The sequence below is a fragment of the Rhea pennata genome, chromosome 2, assembly GCF_028389875.1.
Source record: "Rhea pennata isolate bPtePen1 chromosome 2, bPtePen1.pri, whole genome shotgun sequence".
Taxonomy (NCBI): Eukaryota; Metazoa; Chordata; class Aves; order Rheiformes; family Rheidae; genus Rhea; species Rhea pennata.
Window position 1 is genome coordinate 98826720 of NC_084664.1, and position 14374 is coordinate 98841093.

General features: G+C 38.1%; 1 protein-coding gene across 3 annotated transcripts; it reads left to right on the top strand.

Annotated features, from left to right (window-relative positions):
* The first annotated feature begins 273 nt into the window (after positions 1-273).
* RPP40 (ribonuclease P/MRP subunit p40) lies at positions 274-13248 on the top strand. 3 transcript variants are annotated; one of them, XM_062570007.1, is made up of 8 exons: positions 274-542; positions 2482-2626; positions 3997-4065; positions 5463-5558; positions 6588-6713; positions 10828-11026; positions 11329-11463; positions 12953-13248. In XM_062570007.1, exons 1-8 carry the CDS (start codon positions 417-419, stop codon positions 13149-13151), a joined length of 1095 nt encoding a protein of 364 aa, XP_062425991.1. In that variant the 5' UTR covers positions 274-416; the 3' UTR covers positions 13152-13248. The 3 variants fall into 3 exon arrangements, with proteins under 3 accessions (XP_062425991.1, XP_062425992.1, XP_062425993.1); XM_062570009.1 differs by having other exon boundaries at positions 524-570; XM_062570008.1 differs by lacking the exon at positions 11329-11463.
* The last annotated feature ends 1126 nt before the right edge of the window (positions 13249-14374 follow it).

Consider the following 14374-nt stretch of genomic DNA (forward strand, 5'->3'; position numbering starts at 1 on the left):
GGACCGCAGGGCGGCTACTTCAGGAACAGATCCCTTTATTTGAAAAGCAAAAGCGCGCGGTTTTTCGCGGTCTGACTCATGCCGGGGTGCTCCCGACGCCGCGAACGCCACAACCGCGGAGCCGAGCGGAGCGGTGCGCGCACACGCGCTCATGCCCGCGCCGGCTGCGAGGCCGCGCCCCACTCCGCACACGCCCACCGCGCAGCGCCCCGCTACCGCGCATGCGCGCATCCCCCGCGGCCGCGCCGCCGACGGACCCGGAAGTGACCTCATGGCACAGCTCCGTTGCCGCTTCCCGCTCGCTCTCCGCGCGCTGCCTCGGCGAGGCGGGTGACGTTGCTGGGGCCGCTCCCCCATCGGCGGCCCGGCCCGGCCCTTCCCGCGGCGCGCGGAGCTCGCTGGGGAGGAGCGGGAGGATGTCGGTGCCGCTGCGGCGGCTGCGCCAGGCGCCGCGGCACCTGCTGGTGTGCGAGAAGAGCCACGCGCGGCACGCGCGCTCGCGCCACGCGGCGCACGTGCGGGACCACGCCTACAACTGCCGCGTGAGTGCGCTCGCCCGCCGGACGGGCGGTGAGGGGCCTCCCCGCCCTCCGCCTACCCCGCTGTCGCCTCCGAGCTGGCGCGGCGCGGGGGGGGCGTCCGTTAACGGACGCTGCGCGCGTTGACTGTCGCGCGAGCGTCGGCGTTGGTGGCTCTGGGGCGCGAGGAGAGAGGGCCCCTCAGGCAGGGTGGCCGCGCTGGCGTACGGCAGCCCCCTTTTACAGTGGGCCTCGAGCGGAGCGCGGCCAGCCTACGCGGGGCTGCTTGTCGGCGTGATTCTCCTGTGGTAAAAAGGCTGAGTTGCTGGAAATCCCTCCTCGAAACAGGCCCCCGCATCCCCACCTACCCCGAGGAAAACCAGAGCAGGCCTCAGTCCGAGCAAAGTGCTCATGTTTGGAGTTGGTTCTGTGGCTCAGTTGGTTCTGTGGCTGTTTTGCCAGGCTGGTTTGTGTCGTTGTGGACTGGTCCAAAAGCCATTGCTTGCATAACAGTTTCCCATCCTTGTCAGAGGTAACCTGCACACATCTTTGGGGGGGGGGGGGGGGGGAAGACAGAAAGAGAAGAAAAGTACTTTTTGGCCACGTTAACTTCGCGGTCTGGCACAGCATGCAGTGCCTCACAGAGCAGAACCAACACAACCAGAATATATGAAGGGTGAACTGGTGGAAGAGGTGACAACGTTCAGTTGTGCTAGTGCCTGGAGAGAGTAATGTGGGTGACTGTATCCGTAAAAGTCAAAGCAGTGAGGGCTATCGTGTTTCAACTGAAGCCTGGCCTCAGGTATGCCCTGAAAGGCCTTTCTCATGTGATCTCCACTTCTCCCAAAGTATTATGTATTGCTGTTATTAACAACTACTTCCTTATTTTAGACAACTTAATGCTGCTGTGTTCAGTGTTTGTCTGCTTACTGCCGTCTTAGACTCTTGCAGGTTTTGGTCAGATCCTGTCTATGTCCTTGCCTAAGGAATTTTTCTAGTAGGTAACTGGTTTTTACTGTGCGGTAAGCAGTTACTTCTCTTGTGTGTGTGCGCCAAAGGAGTTGTGTACCTGTCCTCTGAGAGCTATTTTGCTCTGCAAAACCTTTTTTCTTGGTGTGTGATGTGGGGGGCAGGGAGGACCTTTCCTCTGCTAGCACACAGTTATTGGGAAGCTTGGTGCCTATCCTGGTGATAAACTTGTTTGCTCTGGAATCCTGGACTTACAAATTCTCTTAATCAGTGAAACACTTAGAGCAAAGGCTTTAAACAGAGTAAATAGATATTAATGGTAAGCAATTGGACTGAAAGACTGAGTGCTGAATTTAGTAAGAACAGCTAGGTGCTCAGCCCTTTTGAGAATTAGTTTCCTAATTAGATTAGCAACCTGTTACTGAAATCTTAGCTGTAATGTGTCTTTTAAAAAGGAAAAAGACTTTACAATTTTTTGTGATTATTTTGTCACTAATAAGACCATCTTCAGGTTTTTGTCTGGTGGTGTCTTCACCCTGCTAATCCTCAGAATATTTCAGTAATATGTATTTGTTCAAAAAGAGATTTAAATTCTACTTTGATTTTCATTTTTAATGGTGGTTATGTAAGTGACTAGCATACATTCTTAGTTATAACTGCATCTTGCAAAAAGGGCTGTAGGAAATTGTCTAAGCTAGCTTTATCATGACTTGAAACAAGATCTTTAGTCAGGTCATGCTGTGTAGAATTGTCTTGTTACATAACATCTCCAGTGCTATTGTATAGCATATAAAATGCAAAAAACTATTTATTGCTGTACATGGAGACTTTGTGAAAATTGTTAAATTTTGAAGGTACTAACATTTTTTATTTATGTCATTTTGATGTAACATATTGATCTCCTCAAAAATAAATTTATTTTAATATGTATTTCTCTGTTTTTCCCCAGAATAATTTCTGGACATGATTAAAGTTACAAATATGTTCCTAATAGGTGTCTTTTTTGATCCCTGAATGTGGCATACTACCTGAAGTGCTGAAAAGTACGATTGCAGATGTTGGAGAGTACTATCTGATGAGGAATTTATCACTTCATCAATTGGTCACTCATGAATTCATTGATACTTTTGTGAAGAAAGGTAAGGAGGTAATCAGAATGTGATAAATACAGTAATATTATATGTTCTTCATGACACAATAAATTTCAGTAATTATATGCTTTAAAAAGTATTTTAAAGGAAGGGAGGAAGTACTAACAAAATTCCACATGCATTTCTTTGTCTGTTTTTTTCTGCTTTGTGGTGTGTCAGCATATATTTACACCTGACAGATCCTTCTGTGGTTGTTCTGCCCATTCCTCCCGCCCTTTTCTGCAGTTTCCATATGATGCATATTTTCTGTTCCCTAAAAATCAGCTTTCAGACCCATGATTCTCTCTCTAATTAATATTATAATTTATTGTGCTCCTAATGAAAAAATTGCATCTCTAGTTCGCATAAAGTCAGCCTTGTGTAGCCTAATGTCTTCGTTTCTTCCTATCGCATCTTAATTCTACAAACCAGCTGTCAAAAGTGTTTCCATATATCCTCTCAATTATTTATCTTCTACCTCTCATCTTTATTTAGATTCCTGCAGAAATAGCTCCTTCTCCACTTCTGATTCCTCATAATTCAGCTCAGAACTGTGTTCCACACCTGGCAAAGCCTAGGCTTCCCTTGCAAGAGAAAAAATAGCCTTGTTTCTAGCAGAGTTGTAGTGGGTCATCCCTGAATAGTAAGAACAAAGTGGATGTGAGGAAAGATGCAGCCTTTGCCCAGCAAACTTGCTTTTATTGCATATTCACAGCATTCTGGTTTCGTCTACTAGAGCACATCTTGAGCTCAAGATAAATGTTGTTCCCTTCAGATGACTTGACAGAGAGAGAAAAAAAAGCTTTAAAGGACATAAGAGAACATATAAGAGAAATGGGAGAACAAGAGATACATTACTTGCTTAGTGGAGGACTATGTTTCCTCTTTTCTTTAGTCTCATTAATAGGTTTTATGCTAGTAGTTTTATGGAAGCGGTATGTTATATGCCAAGTTTACAGGATCTGACTCTTGATTTCTAGAAAAGGAAATAGATTGTGGCAAAAACTACTACAAAATATATTGAGTAGTACGAGTATCTTCCATCTTATTTTTAGGTGAACTGATAGCTGAAAAGTGTATGGAAACAACTTTTTTTCCATTTACAGAGTAGGAGAGGTCATAAGTGGAAATAGTGTTTTTTGTATGGGCATTATTGCTTGTTATTTGTGTTACAGATCCTTTAAAATAGTGCTAATATAAGGTTTATAAGGATAATAACAAAATGCCTTTTTGAGAAGGTGGAAGAAAGTTAGTTAATTAAAACACAAATCAAGAATGATTCAAACAGTATTTGGCAGGCTCTGTTATCTTGAGATGAGTCTCATGTTGTCATATCTTTCTCATGTGTAATCTCACGGTTTTCTGTTTCACTGTTAAAGGTTCATGCTACGCACTTACCTATAACACAAAAATTGATCAAGATAATACTGCAGCTCTGCTACCAACTGGTATGATTCTTTTTAATAACACATAATGATTATAGTCTCTTTTTCATTTGGAATGATGTAAACTGGAAAGTATAGTATCTTCTATAGTTGCTACTTTATTAAAAATATGCTTGTATTATTAAAATATTTCATTTTAAGTTATTGCTTGATTCATGCTGTTAAATTACTTTATTTCTTAGAAAACTAAGTAAAAATTAGTTTCACTTACAGAGTCAGATTGTCAGTGCTTCAGCTGTCATTGCAAATGCTACCAAGGAATATTTTTGTTCCAACTCTGTTCCAACTACCTGATCTTAAAAAGAGAATTTGTATCAAAAAAGCACATCTTTTAATAAAATAAGCACTGTTTCGGAAATCTTATTAACTACTCAGTGCTCATTATTTGAGAAATGTGTAACATATTAAAATACTCTATTGTATTTCCATCAGAGTTTTACAACAAAACATTCTGTGATTTTCTAATTACTTTTCAGGTGAGATTTTTCATGCAAAGCAAACAATGGAGCAATATTTTGGGGGTTATATTGTATCTTCTTTATCAAATATAATAGACATAAAAATTAGTTCAATCACCCTCTAGCCTAAAATCTTTAAAAGTAACAGGTGCTAATCAGGGCATCAGTAAATTCAGATTCTTCAGAGCAGGAAGTCCTTTGTGTGCTGTATTTGCATAGGCCTAGCAGAATGGAAACTTAATAATGATTAAGTTTGTATGATTTAATTATTACAAGATATACACACTTAGTGTGAACCAATGTTAGAATTCCTGGTGATGCCACCTTCCCAAATTTGTAGCAACAGCCTTATTTGTTTATATTATGTATTATGCCATTGCTTGTATTCAAAAGACTGTGGTTAAGAGCTTTGTGGAAGTTCTGTACAGAGCGGCAGATCCAGGTTCATGAACCTGGAAGTGGGATTAGTGATAAGCAGATATGCTCTAGAACAATAAATTCTTATCTTCACTTATGTGAGCAGTCCCATTGGGGTTGGTAGAACTACTCTTTTATGTTTGGTTGTGTGGTGTATGTATGAATATTTGCAAAATCAGGCCCAGTGTTCAACAAATCATATAGCAAATGCTAGGGGACAAGTATAGGAAGGGTTGGGGTAATATAAATAAGGTAGAACAGATAGGAATGGTAGCTGTGTGTATTTAAGGAATAATATTACACTTATTCTGGTTCATGAGACATATTTGGTAACAAAGAGTAGTTGAGTTTTGGCTTTTTTTTTTAAGGATTAATCAGGTAATCCATTTAACTGGCACTAAAGGACTCTGGATTACATTGGTAATATCCAAGGGATCCAGCGCTATCATTGCATAAAGGTTCTCAGAAGACTTGAAAGGGAGCTATTTTGAAGATTATTTGTATTAAGGCTTGTTTTGTTTATAGGAAAACTAATTTTATCAGTGGATAAGGATACTTATGAAGAACTTGGACTGCAAGGTCGCCCTTCTCGGTATTCTGGCAAAAAAGTAATGAGATATAGTAAGTACTGTTTATGTTAACAGCACTTATTTCAGATCTGTCTGTGAAGCACCTTATGTAAAACTAGCCGTACTTAACTTTTCTTAAAATTGATTAGTGTCTCGGTGGTATTTTTCCAGATGTACATACGAGGTTTTCATGATGAGAAACATTAATTTTTGAAATAAAAAAGCAGTTGTAAGGAAACACATGTATGATCTTATGGGTAATGCTATAAAACTTTTAATTCTCACATTTTTCTAGAAGTATTATTTATACTGGAGTGATGCAGGAGTCAGAAATTTTTATATACTGGGTACAGTATATATGCTTTCTGATTTTACTCAGAAAATACTCACCTAATTAAGGCAAAGTTTATAATTTGCACACTCCAAAAATTCAGCAAAGAACGTCATCGAAGATTCCTTTTTTGAGAGGGAGAATTCTATTACATTTGTCATTTAAAATAATAGCATGTATCTACTAGGTACTGAGAAAAAAATAATATTTTTGAACGGATACAGAGAATGTTGTACATTTTGTTATGTACAAAAATATTTTTGGGATAACAGGATATCATTTTACCATTCAATTTGTCAAATAAAATGTATGTTGCAGTTTCCATCTTAAAAATAAATGCAACTTTTAGCCTGGGACTAACTTACATGGAGAAACTGTTAAAAAAAGTGTTGTAGCCATACACATGGCTTTTAGTGTTAGAAGATTTAGCTTGTTTAGTGCTAATTACTAGTTACTAAGATATTTTTAAATCCACTCTTCTGTGACTTCTGTTACTGGTTTTACAAAAGGAATCTATCCCTCCTGTCCCTAGAAGGCAGTTTACAAAATGTATTAAAATAAGGGTGGCAGAAGAATGTTCATTGGCAAAATGGGGAATAGCATTTGCTTAATTAAATACTTCATAAAAATTCTGTACCTGTCAAAAGGATGTTTATTTTTTTCTGGTTTCTTTAATTTGTTTAATTCTTGTAACATTTAATATTAAAATTGAGTTCCATTGAGTAAAACTTGCTTTTGTTTATTTTGCAGTTATAACTATTGACTTGACAGATTCCAGCTTTCATCCTGACAGTAAGAAGCATAAGAGGGTGCTTTGGGCCTTGAAAGAAAAGAAACCTTTAGAATTTGACTTTCTGCTAGCTTGGTATAATACAGGTAATAAGAACAAAACAGAAATCTAAAATGTAACTGACACTGGAATCTTAAATATTCCTAGTTAACTGTTCTTTTCTAATGATTGTCAAACCATGTTTTTAGTGGAGGGAAAAAATTGATTTAAGTTTGCTTGGGTGAGCTGTTGGCTTGTTTGTTTGTTTGTTTTGTTGTATATACGTGTGTGTATGTAACTTCGTATACACCAATTTCAGTTCAGGAAGGCAGTAGTGATTCATGGGAGTTAGTTGTTTCCTTTCCCTGTCTTTCCTGTAGGATAAGCTTGCTGGCCTAATTTTACCTCTTTGATAGCACTGCCTCTTCTTTATAAATCTGTGGCATCTGTAATTGTTATTAATGCACAATTTTTAAAGCTTTATTAATGTGTATGTGGTACAGATTTGGTGTTGTGTTGTCAAAGTACTTGAGATGGAGAAGTTTATGCTTCAACAGTAGCTATAGTGCATGTATGGAGTCTCTGTTTTTGTCAGGTGCTGTATATACTGATGCAGACAATATCCCATGTTTCTTCATTTTATTCTCAAGCACTTGGTTGAGATTGGAGCAGAGTGAGAGTTTCTTGTTATTAGAAATTGTGTCATCTCAAATCATCTTCTAGTGTTTGTAAATGTACTGTTTTCTGATGACATTAATTTTTTTTTCTGTATTTACTTATTGCTTTTCTTCTGAAGGTCGTTTTCCAAAGTTCTCAGTTGCTTGTATTCCCTCAGAGCAGACTGTATTGAGGACTATAAAGCATTTGCATGGCATTGACAGAAACTGCAGGAGTCACTGCTACAGAAAAAAAATGTGTATTTGTTCATCAGAACTGTGATGTTTCGCTAAGAAACTCTACTGCAGTGCAAAGGTGTTTGAGAGGTCCTCAAGTATGCTTTCCCTTCTGTTCTTTATATTCTGACTGGTTTTTGACTCTTCAAGACCAAGTCTGAGAAAGAGTTATTGACTTGAGAAATTAAAAATGCTTACAGCACCCTTTAGTACTGTCCTATGTTTCATTTGAGTCCTTCATGTTCCTTCAACCCCTTTTCTTTTTAAGTATTAATTATTTGACAAGGATTCTTCTCTGCGGGTGATACAGCAGAATTTTAGAGGCTTACATTCCCACTTTGTCTTCCTCTTCAGGAAAGGATAAAAGAATAAAGACTCTTGCTACCATAAATGGTGACATAAATTCAACTAAGGTAGCAGAGATCCAAAGACTCAGCTTGCTTAGATTTATTGACCCTGGGCAGAGAGCAAAATGCTTCTAGGGCTGGTATGCTTCTTATGTTTGCTGCTGCCAGTGTAGCAGTATTCAGGAAGAATAGCATTCCTTTTCTGGTTTTTTACTCTCCAAAAACTATAGTTCAGTCATCTTTTGAATATGGAATTAAAATTGAGTGCTTTTTGTGCAGGAATCTAGTGCTTATAACATACGCAAGACTGTTAGTTCTACTGCTGAAAATAAAATCTTTATAGATTTTATTAATAGATATGAAGCATCCTGTAGATTTTTCTGGAAGGGGAAGGAAGGACTGTATTTCCTCCTGAGGTTCCTCATCCTCATCAGCATAGAAGAATGTTCTACTTACAGTCTTAGTGCTGATACCTGGTGTTTTTTGCTATGGCCAGCTCTGCTGCAAATCTATAAACAAGACTTTTTATTTTCCACAAGCAAGGTTTTCTGTTTTCGTACCTTTTTTTTTTTGTGTGTGTGTGTGGTTCTGGCACTGAGAGAAACAGAAAAGGGGAACGTGAAATGTCTCATGTCTCTAATGACAGATTGAAAACAATCTTTTTCTTTTCTCTTCTTTTTGCTGTAATTTCTGTGACAATTTTAAATGTTTCTTGACTGAAAAGAAAGAACTTTGACAATGTGCCTGGTTGTTGTTGACAGGAGAAGCTATGCCGTAGCTAGAAGAATTGTTGTGTTGAAGTCTTGGCTGTAGCCTTTGGAATTTCCTGAAGCTGTGACTATAGCTGAGGCTCCCATTTGGAATGGACATTTGTAGTTTATGTATAAGTTTTTACATTTGACTAAGAATTCAGGGGAAATATTATACATTCTATATACATCCTGTTAGTATAATGAAGGCCTATAGGAAGCACAATCTGAAGAAGAATCACCTGTTCTAGCATTTTTCAGACTTCAAAACAAAAAACAAATTAGCAAGAGTTGAATAGCTGCCTCTCCTTGTCCCTGCACCCTTTTGCACTTAAACAGCCTTTTCTGAAGGACTGTTAAAAGGGATCAGCTTAGTCCTTTTCTGTTCCCCTAAAAGATTGTCCATTGGAAGATAGGTATGGCTGATGGAATTTAGGCAGTTCATAACTTTTTGGTAATGGGCCTTGGATATTGGATCCCCAGTTATTCTATCCTGTTCTTGAGTTTCATTTGTTCATACTTGCCTTTACAAGGGTAATTTGAATGCTTTTCTAAACTTCTGGCTTCTCATGAGTAACAAACTACATTTTTACATTTTCTTAAAGTAATAACTACCAAGAAATAATGCTTTATCTAGAGTATCAAATGCAGGAGAATCGATTTTGCATCAGTTACCTTATTGCTTCAAAAAGGCATTTGGTTAATATCCCTTTATTTGTGAGGTGTTTGTCTCCAAGTGTAGATTAGGTTTTTATAGTTTTAGCGTTATACAGGCAAGTGGATCAGATTTCTTCTGACAATATGTGTAGCTAGGTTGTTGCACTGCATCCTTGATCTGATTTTTGTCTACCGTTTTGGATTACTTACTAGATGTAGAAGATACTTGACCTTTCCCACAGATCGGTCATAGTGCATCTAGCTACTATATCTATACCATATTTGAGATTGTCTCACTTTCTTCTGTCCTCTGAACTGAAGTAATGGATTTCTCCCCTGCCCCTTCTTCTTTCTCCCTTCAAAGTCCTGCTCCCTCCATGAACCCTTGAATTCATCTTCATGTCATTGGTGAATCTGTTCTTCAGCTTGTAATCACCTGTTTACTTTCCCACTATTCAGGAAAAGCTGGATTCTAGGATGGCAGACGCCACAGGTTTAGCTCAGCTGGTTAGAGCGTGGTGCTGCTAATGCCAAGGCCGTGGGTTCAGTCCCCGTATGGGCCATGCTGAGGGTTGGACTAGATGATCTCCAGAGGTCCCTTCCAAATTTATCATTCTATGATTCATTCTATGATTCATAGTGAGGTGGGTAGGAGAGCTTCTAGTCTTGATGACTACTTTGGATTTTTTTCTGAGATAATATTACCTTGCAAATACACCTTATCTGAAGGTGATTTCAGGATTTCATATAAATCTCAAATTTTTCCAGTATTCCTTCCTAAATTGAAGTTTCCTGTCACACCTGGAATATCAAGTGTGCAGTCTTTAGATGATGGGATAATACATCCTAGAATGGTTCTTATATGTTCCTGTCTTCAGATGAGAGACTAAAAGAACCACTAATTTGACCTGCTAGACAGCAGACTTTGAGCGTCTTCTAGGACAAAGAAAAGGGAAATATCCTGTGGTTGTCAAGGCATGTTGCAGGAGAAATGCACACTAATAATTTTTTGCAAGGTATTCCTGAGATCTGCTGGGCTGCCACCAGTGATTCTGTCAGACTTGCTCATGCTTCTAGATGTCACGTGTCTCTAGAAGACTGTTCTTATTGAACTAGTGATCTTGAGGTTCTCCAGGTATTCAACGCTTTTGGAGGGAGAATATGACTTGAGTTCATTTGAATTTACTTCCCTCTACCTGGTTCTGGATGCATTATCTCCATATATGTCTTCGATACATATTCCTATCCCTCTTGCTGAAATACTGAATTACTTTCCCAGTTAAAATGCTTGAATTTTCTGTTGGCAAATCTATTTCTTTATATACCAGTTAAATAGGACTTTTACTGAGCTGTACGAAATTGCTAGAACTTGAACTAATTCTCACTTCCAAGAGAATAATGAAAATGACAATTCTATGGCTTTTGCAAAAGACAGATAATAGCATGTAAGGTTTTATTTGCAGTTTAACATTGCATTCTATTTGCCTAACAGTGCATGTATGAAGATTTCATGTATTCAGTGCTCCCTTTGTTCTGTAGTTTTGTAACAGCTCTTTGTGGTGTTGTGTTGTTAAGGTACAGAGGGATCAACACTGATGTCATACTTTCCCAAAACCCAAATACAGGCTCTGAAGCCAAAAATAACATTCAGCACATTAAGAGATTTGCAGTGTCCAGTGTTACAAAGCAATGAACTACAAGGAAAGCCAGAAGAGTCGTGCAGCACAGAGGAACTGTTTGAATGGTTAGGGGCTGTCTTGAATCAAGTTAGTTTGTAAGTATCTGAACTTGTTTGATCTTAAATATATTTTTAAGTACGGAAAGCCACAATATTTTAAATAAAGAAAAGGCATATTTCTGTAAGTGGAATGCCTGCGAAGTATTTACGTACTTGTTTAACAGTCTTGAATAACTTATCTGCATTTTTGGTGATGCGCATGACATCTGAACTGTTTGAGTATAATTTAGATGATATACACAAATATTATTTGCTTGGTAGTAGATAGCATTAGGAAGACTTTCGGCAGAAGACCTAAAATATGTTTATTTCAGCTATGCTTTTTGTTTTTTTTCCAGAGACAACAAATCTTTTAGTTTTTTATCAACCTACTGCTGTCCTCAGCCCAACACAGTAGTGGAACAAGCTTTCTTGTGCACAATCACAGGGTTCATAATTCCTGAGACGATAATTCAGTTATTGGAAAAACTGTGGTAAGGGTTGACAGGGGTACATGATTAAAACATTTATACTCTACATGAAGTTTTTACTTCTCAGAATCACTTTTAAATACTTATTTTCACTAGTGCTATTGGAGGTAAGTAACAAAAACAGTACACAAAATGAAGATACTTTTTAATTAGGAAACTAGCAAGAAGCTTAGCAATGGTATAAAAAACAATAAATAATTTTGGGTACTTCAAATTTGAGAATGCCTGCCCTATATTCTAATACTGACTTTGCTTTTTATCTTAATTTCTAAAATCAATGGCTCCACTGAGCTCACGCATCTTTCAAATTTCCATTTTCTATGATAGTCTGGCACTCTGAAACACACTTGATCTGCACTTTTAACTGTTGATGTACAGTATGATTGGAAACCTTTGCGATACCAAAAAAATATTTCACGTTGTTATTGTGGTGTTGTGACAAGTTAACTTATAATAGGTTTTTTTGTGTGTCAAGTGGTATAACGTGGCATTGCATAGTGATGAGCAGGGTATCTGTGATTCTAATTGAATATCAAGCTACATGGTACTGGTGTATTGTAGGTTGTTGCGATATCTAAGCATGTTGTACACTAGTGCTGCTGCTACTGATAGCAAATTCTGGAAGCTCCTGGCTCTGTGTAAGAAAACCTGTGGAGTGGCTGGTGGCTAATGGTTGCAGCATGACAAGTGACAATATTGCTGTTGCTTTGTCTGGAGTATTATTGTTGCTTCTCTGAGCAATTTTCAAATCTCATGCTGAAAGCTTGTAGACTAGGGTTAGAACACAGATACACTTGGCTTTTAGTCTTTGCTTAAGACCAGTGGATAATGTCTGGTTTTGATCGTTTGTTAATCTGTTTCCTTTCTGTTGGTAAAAGTGTTAGTGTCAACCATAGTCTGACTGTGCGTCTCTTGCTCTGATAGTGACTGCTCTTAGTAAATGTTCTTGAAAGGTGAAAGAATGTCTTAGGAAATTCAGAATAGCTAGTTTACACTTTATAACTATTTTTAAGTTATAACTTGCAGTTTTACCTGTCAAATAATGTAGTGGGAATACTAAAGAGTCAATCACATTTCATTTCCTAATATCTTCTAGAATATATATATTTTTAATTTATTTATTATGTACTAAAGCATTTTAAAATTCTTTAAAATAGATGCTCCAATTTGCGCTTTAACTTTACACTTCCATCTTACTCTGTATTAATCCTGGAGCATCAGTTGAAAAACAGTGCCCCTTTGGACTTTCCAGTTGTATCTTTCAAAAATAATGCAATTTGAAGTTATAGATTCTTTACTGGATAAAAGGAAAAAGTATGTAATGGTTTTAGTAGGCATCTTCCACAGCTTAAATGATTTTTTAATTCTTTTAAATAAAAATGTTTATTATGGCATTATGCCATATGCCTGTGTCTTTGATTTTATACTTTGTTGTACACTTGAACATACTCTTTATTCTGTTACAGTTATTAACTTGTTTTCTATCTTGCAGCTGCTATTTTGATGAACCAAAACTGGCACATTGGTTGACCTTAACTGTGCATGGCTTTGCAGACAGCCCTGTTTCCTGGAGAGAAAGCGAACATGGTTTTCACAAGGGAGGAGAAAACTTGTACAATTTTGTTGTTTTTAGAAACCTGGACTATTGGCTTCAGATGGCTGTAGGAACGAATGATGATTGTCCTCCGTGAAGTTCTGTCTATGGAAAAAGCATTCTAATAATTTCATGTTATTGTACGGAAACCTAATAAGATACTTTTTATAAAAAATAATTGGATAATAAGTTAAGTACTAAGAGAATGTTGTGTTTTTTTTCCATTATTTATATCTCCTTAAAGGTGACCGACCCGCAATGAAATAAATGGATTTTTGTTTCTTGATGGTCATACAATGTCTTCTGAAAGACCACAGTTTTAGCTTTAAGAAGATTTTTTAGTTCTCAGGAATTGACTATAGGTGGTGTTTCTTTTTACCCAGGTGTTACCCAGAATTTGAAAGTTTGTTTCCAGATTGTTAGCTAAAATACTTGGGAGGAAAGCTCATTTTGCAGCTTAATGTCTTCATGCTTTAAAGATCCAGAAAAACTTCAAAGTCATGTTTTTTCAGCCTATCTACTGGTTTAAAGGCAAAAAGTGAGATGTTTGGGAGGGGAAAGGAAAAGAATGGAGGTGAGGAGGAGCTATGTAAGAGTGGGTGGAGCACCTCTCAAATGTGGAAAAAGCAAAGGTAGCAGACCTGCTTTGTTTTTGTAGATCACTATTACCATAAAGAAGAAATTCATTTTTAGCAGTGATACAAATGGATCTTCCTCACTTTCTTTATCTACACTTTTCCCATACAGATACATACACCCCAAATCTCTACTTTTAAAAGCAGCTTGTGATTCCTACTTGCAGGACAACTTACAGAGCTAAGACTTCATCAGTTACTGGAGACATGCTCACATTTGGGAAGAACATGATGGACCTACCCTCAAACAGTGCAGTTGAAGTGAAACAGCTTTCTTTAAAGATAAACAGTCATCCTAAGGGCATAGGCAGTTCTAAAGAAATCAGTTTAACTTCTCTTGAGATTCTTGGAACTATTTTTGTTGAGAGGGTACGTATCATTAAAGTACCAATGCAGTGCTACAGTAGAAGCTGTTCACTTGGTAGATGGAGAGATTGGTAGCAGAAGTTGGGGCATAGCTGTAGAGGAAACATAAAGATCTCCCATCAGAATAAGCAGCACAGAAAAGGAGAGAGCCCAATAGAAGTTATTGATCGATTGATTCTATTGAATGAATCATCATCATTGATTTATTGCATGGTATTTTTTGTTTGTCATGCACCTTCAGTAAACAGAATTGCTTTTGCTCAATTCTGTTACATCTTTCACAAACGCACAACTCTGACAAGCCAGCAATTTTCTGCAG

Coding starts and splice junctions, on each gene's coding strand:
- RPP40 (XM_062570007.1), top strand. CDS start 417: ATGTCGGTGCCGCTGCGGCGGCTGCGCCAGGCGCCGCGGCACCTGCTG. Junction 5,559..6,587: donor CAAAAAAGTAATGAGATATA/GTAAGTACTGTT, acceptor TTTATTTTGCAG/TTATAACTATTGACTTGACA. Junction 6,714..10,827: donor GCTAGCTTGGTATAATACAG/GTAATAAGAACA, acceptor TGTGTTGTTAAG/GTACAGAGGGATCAACACTG.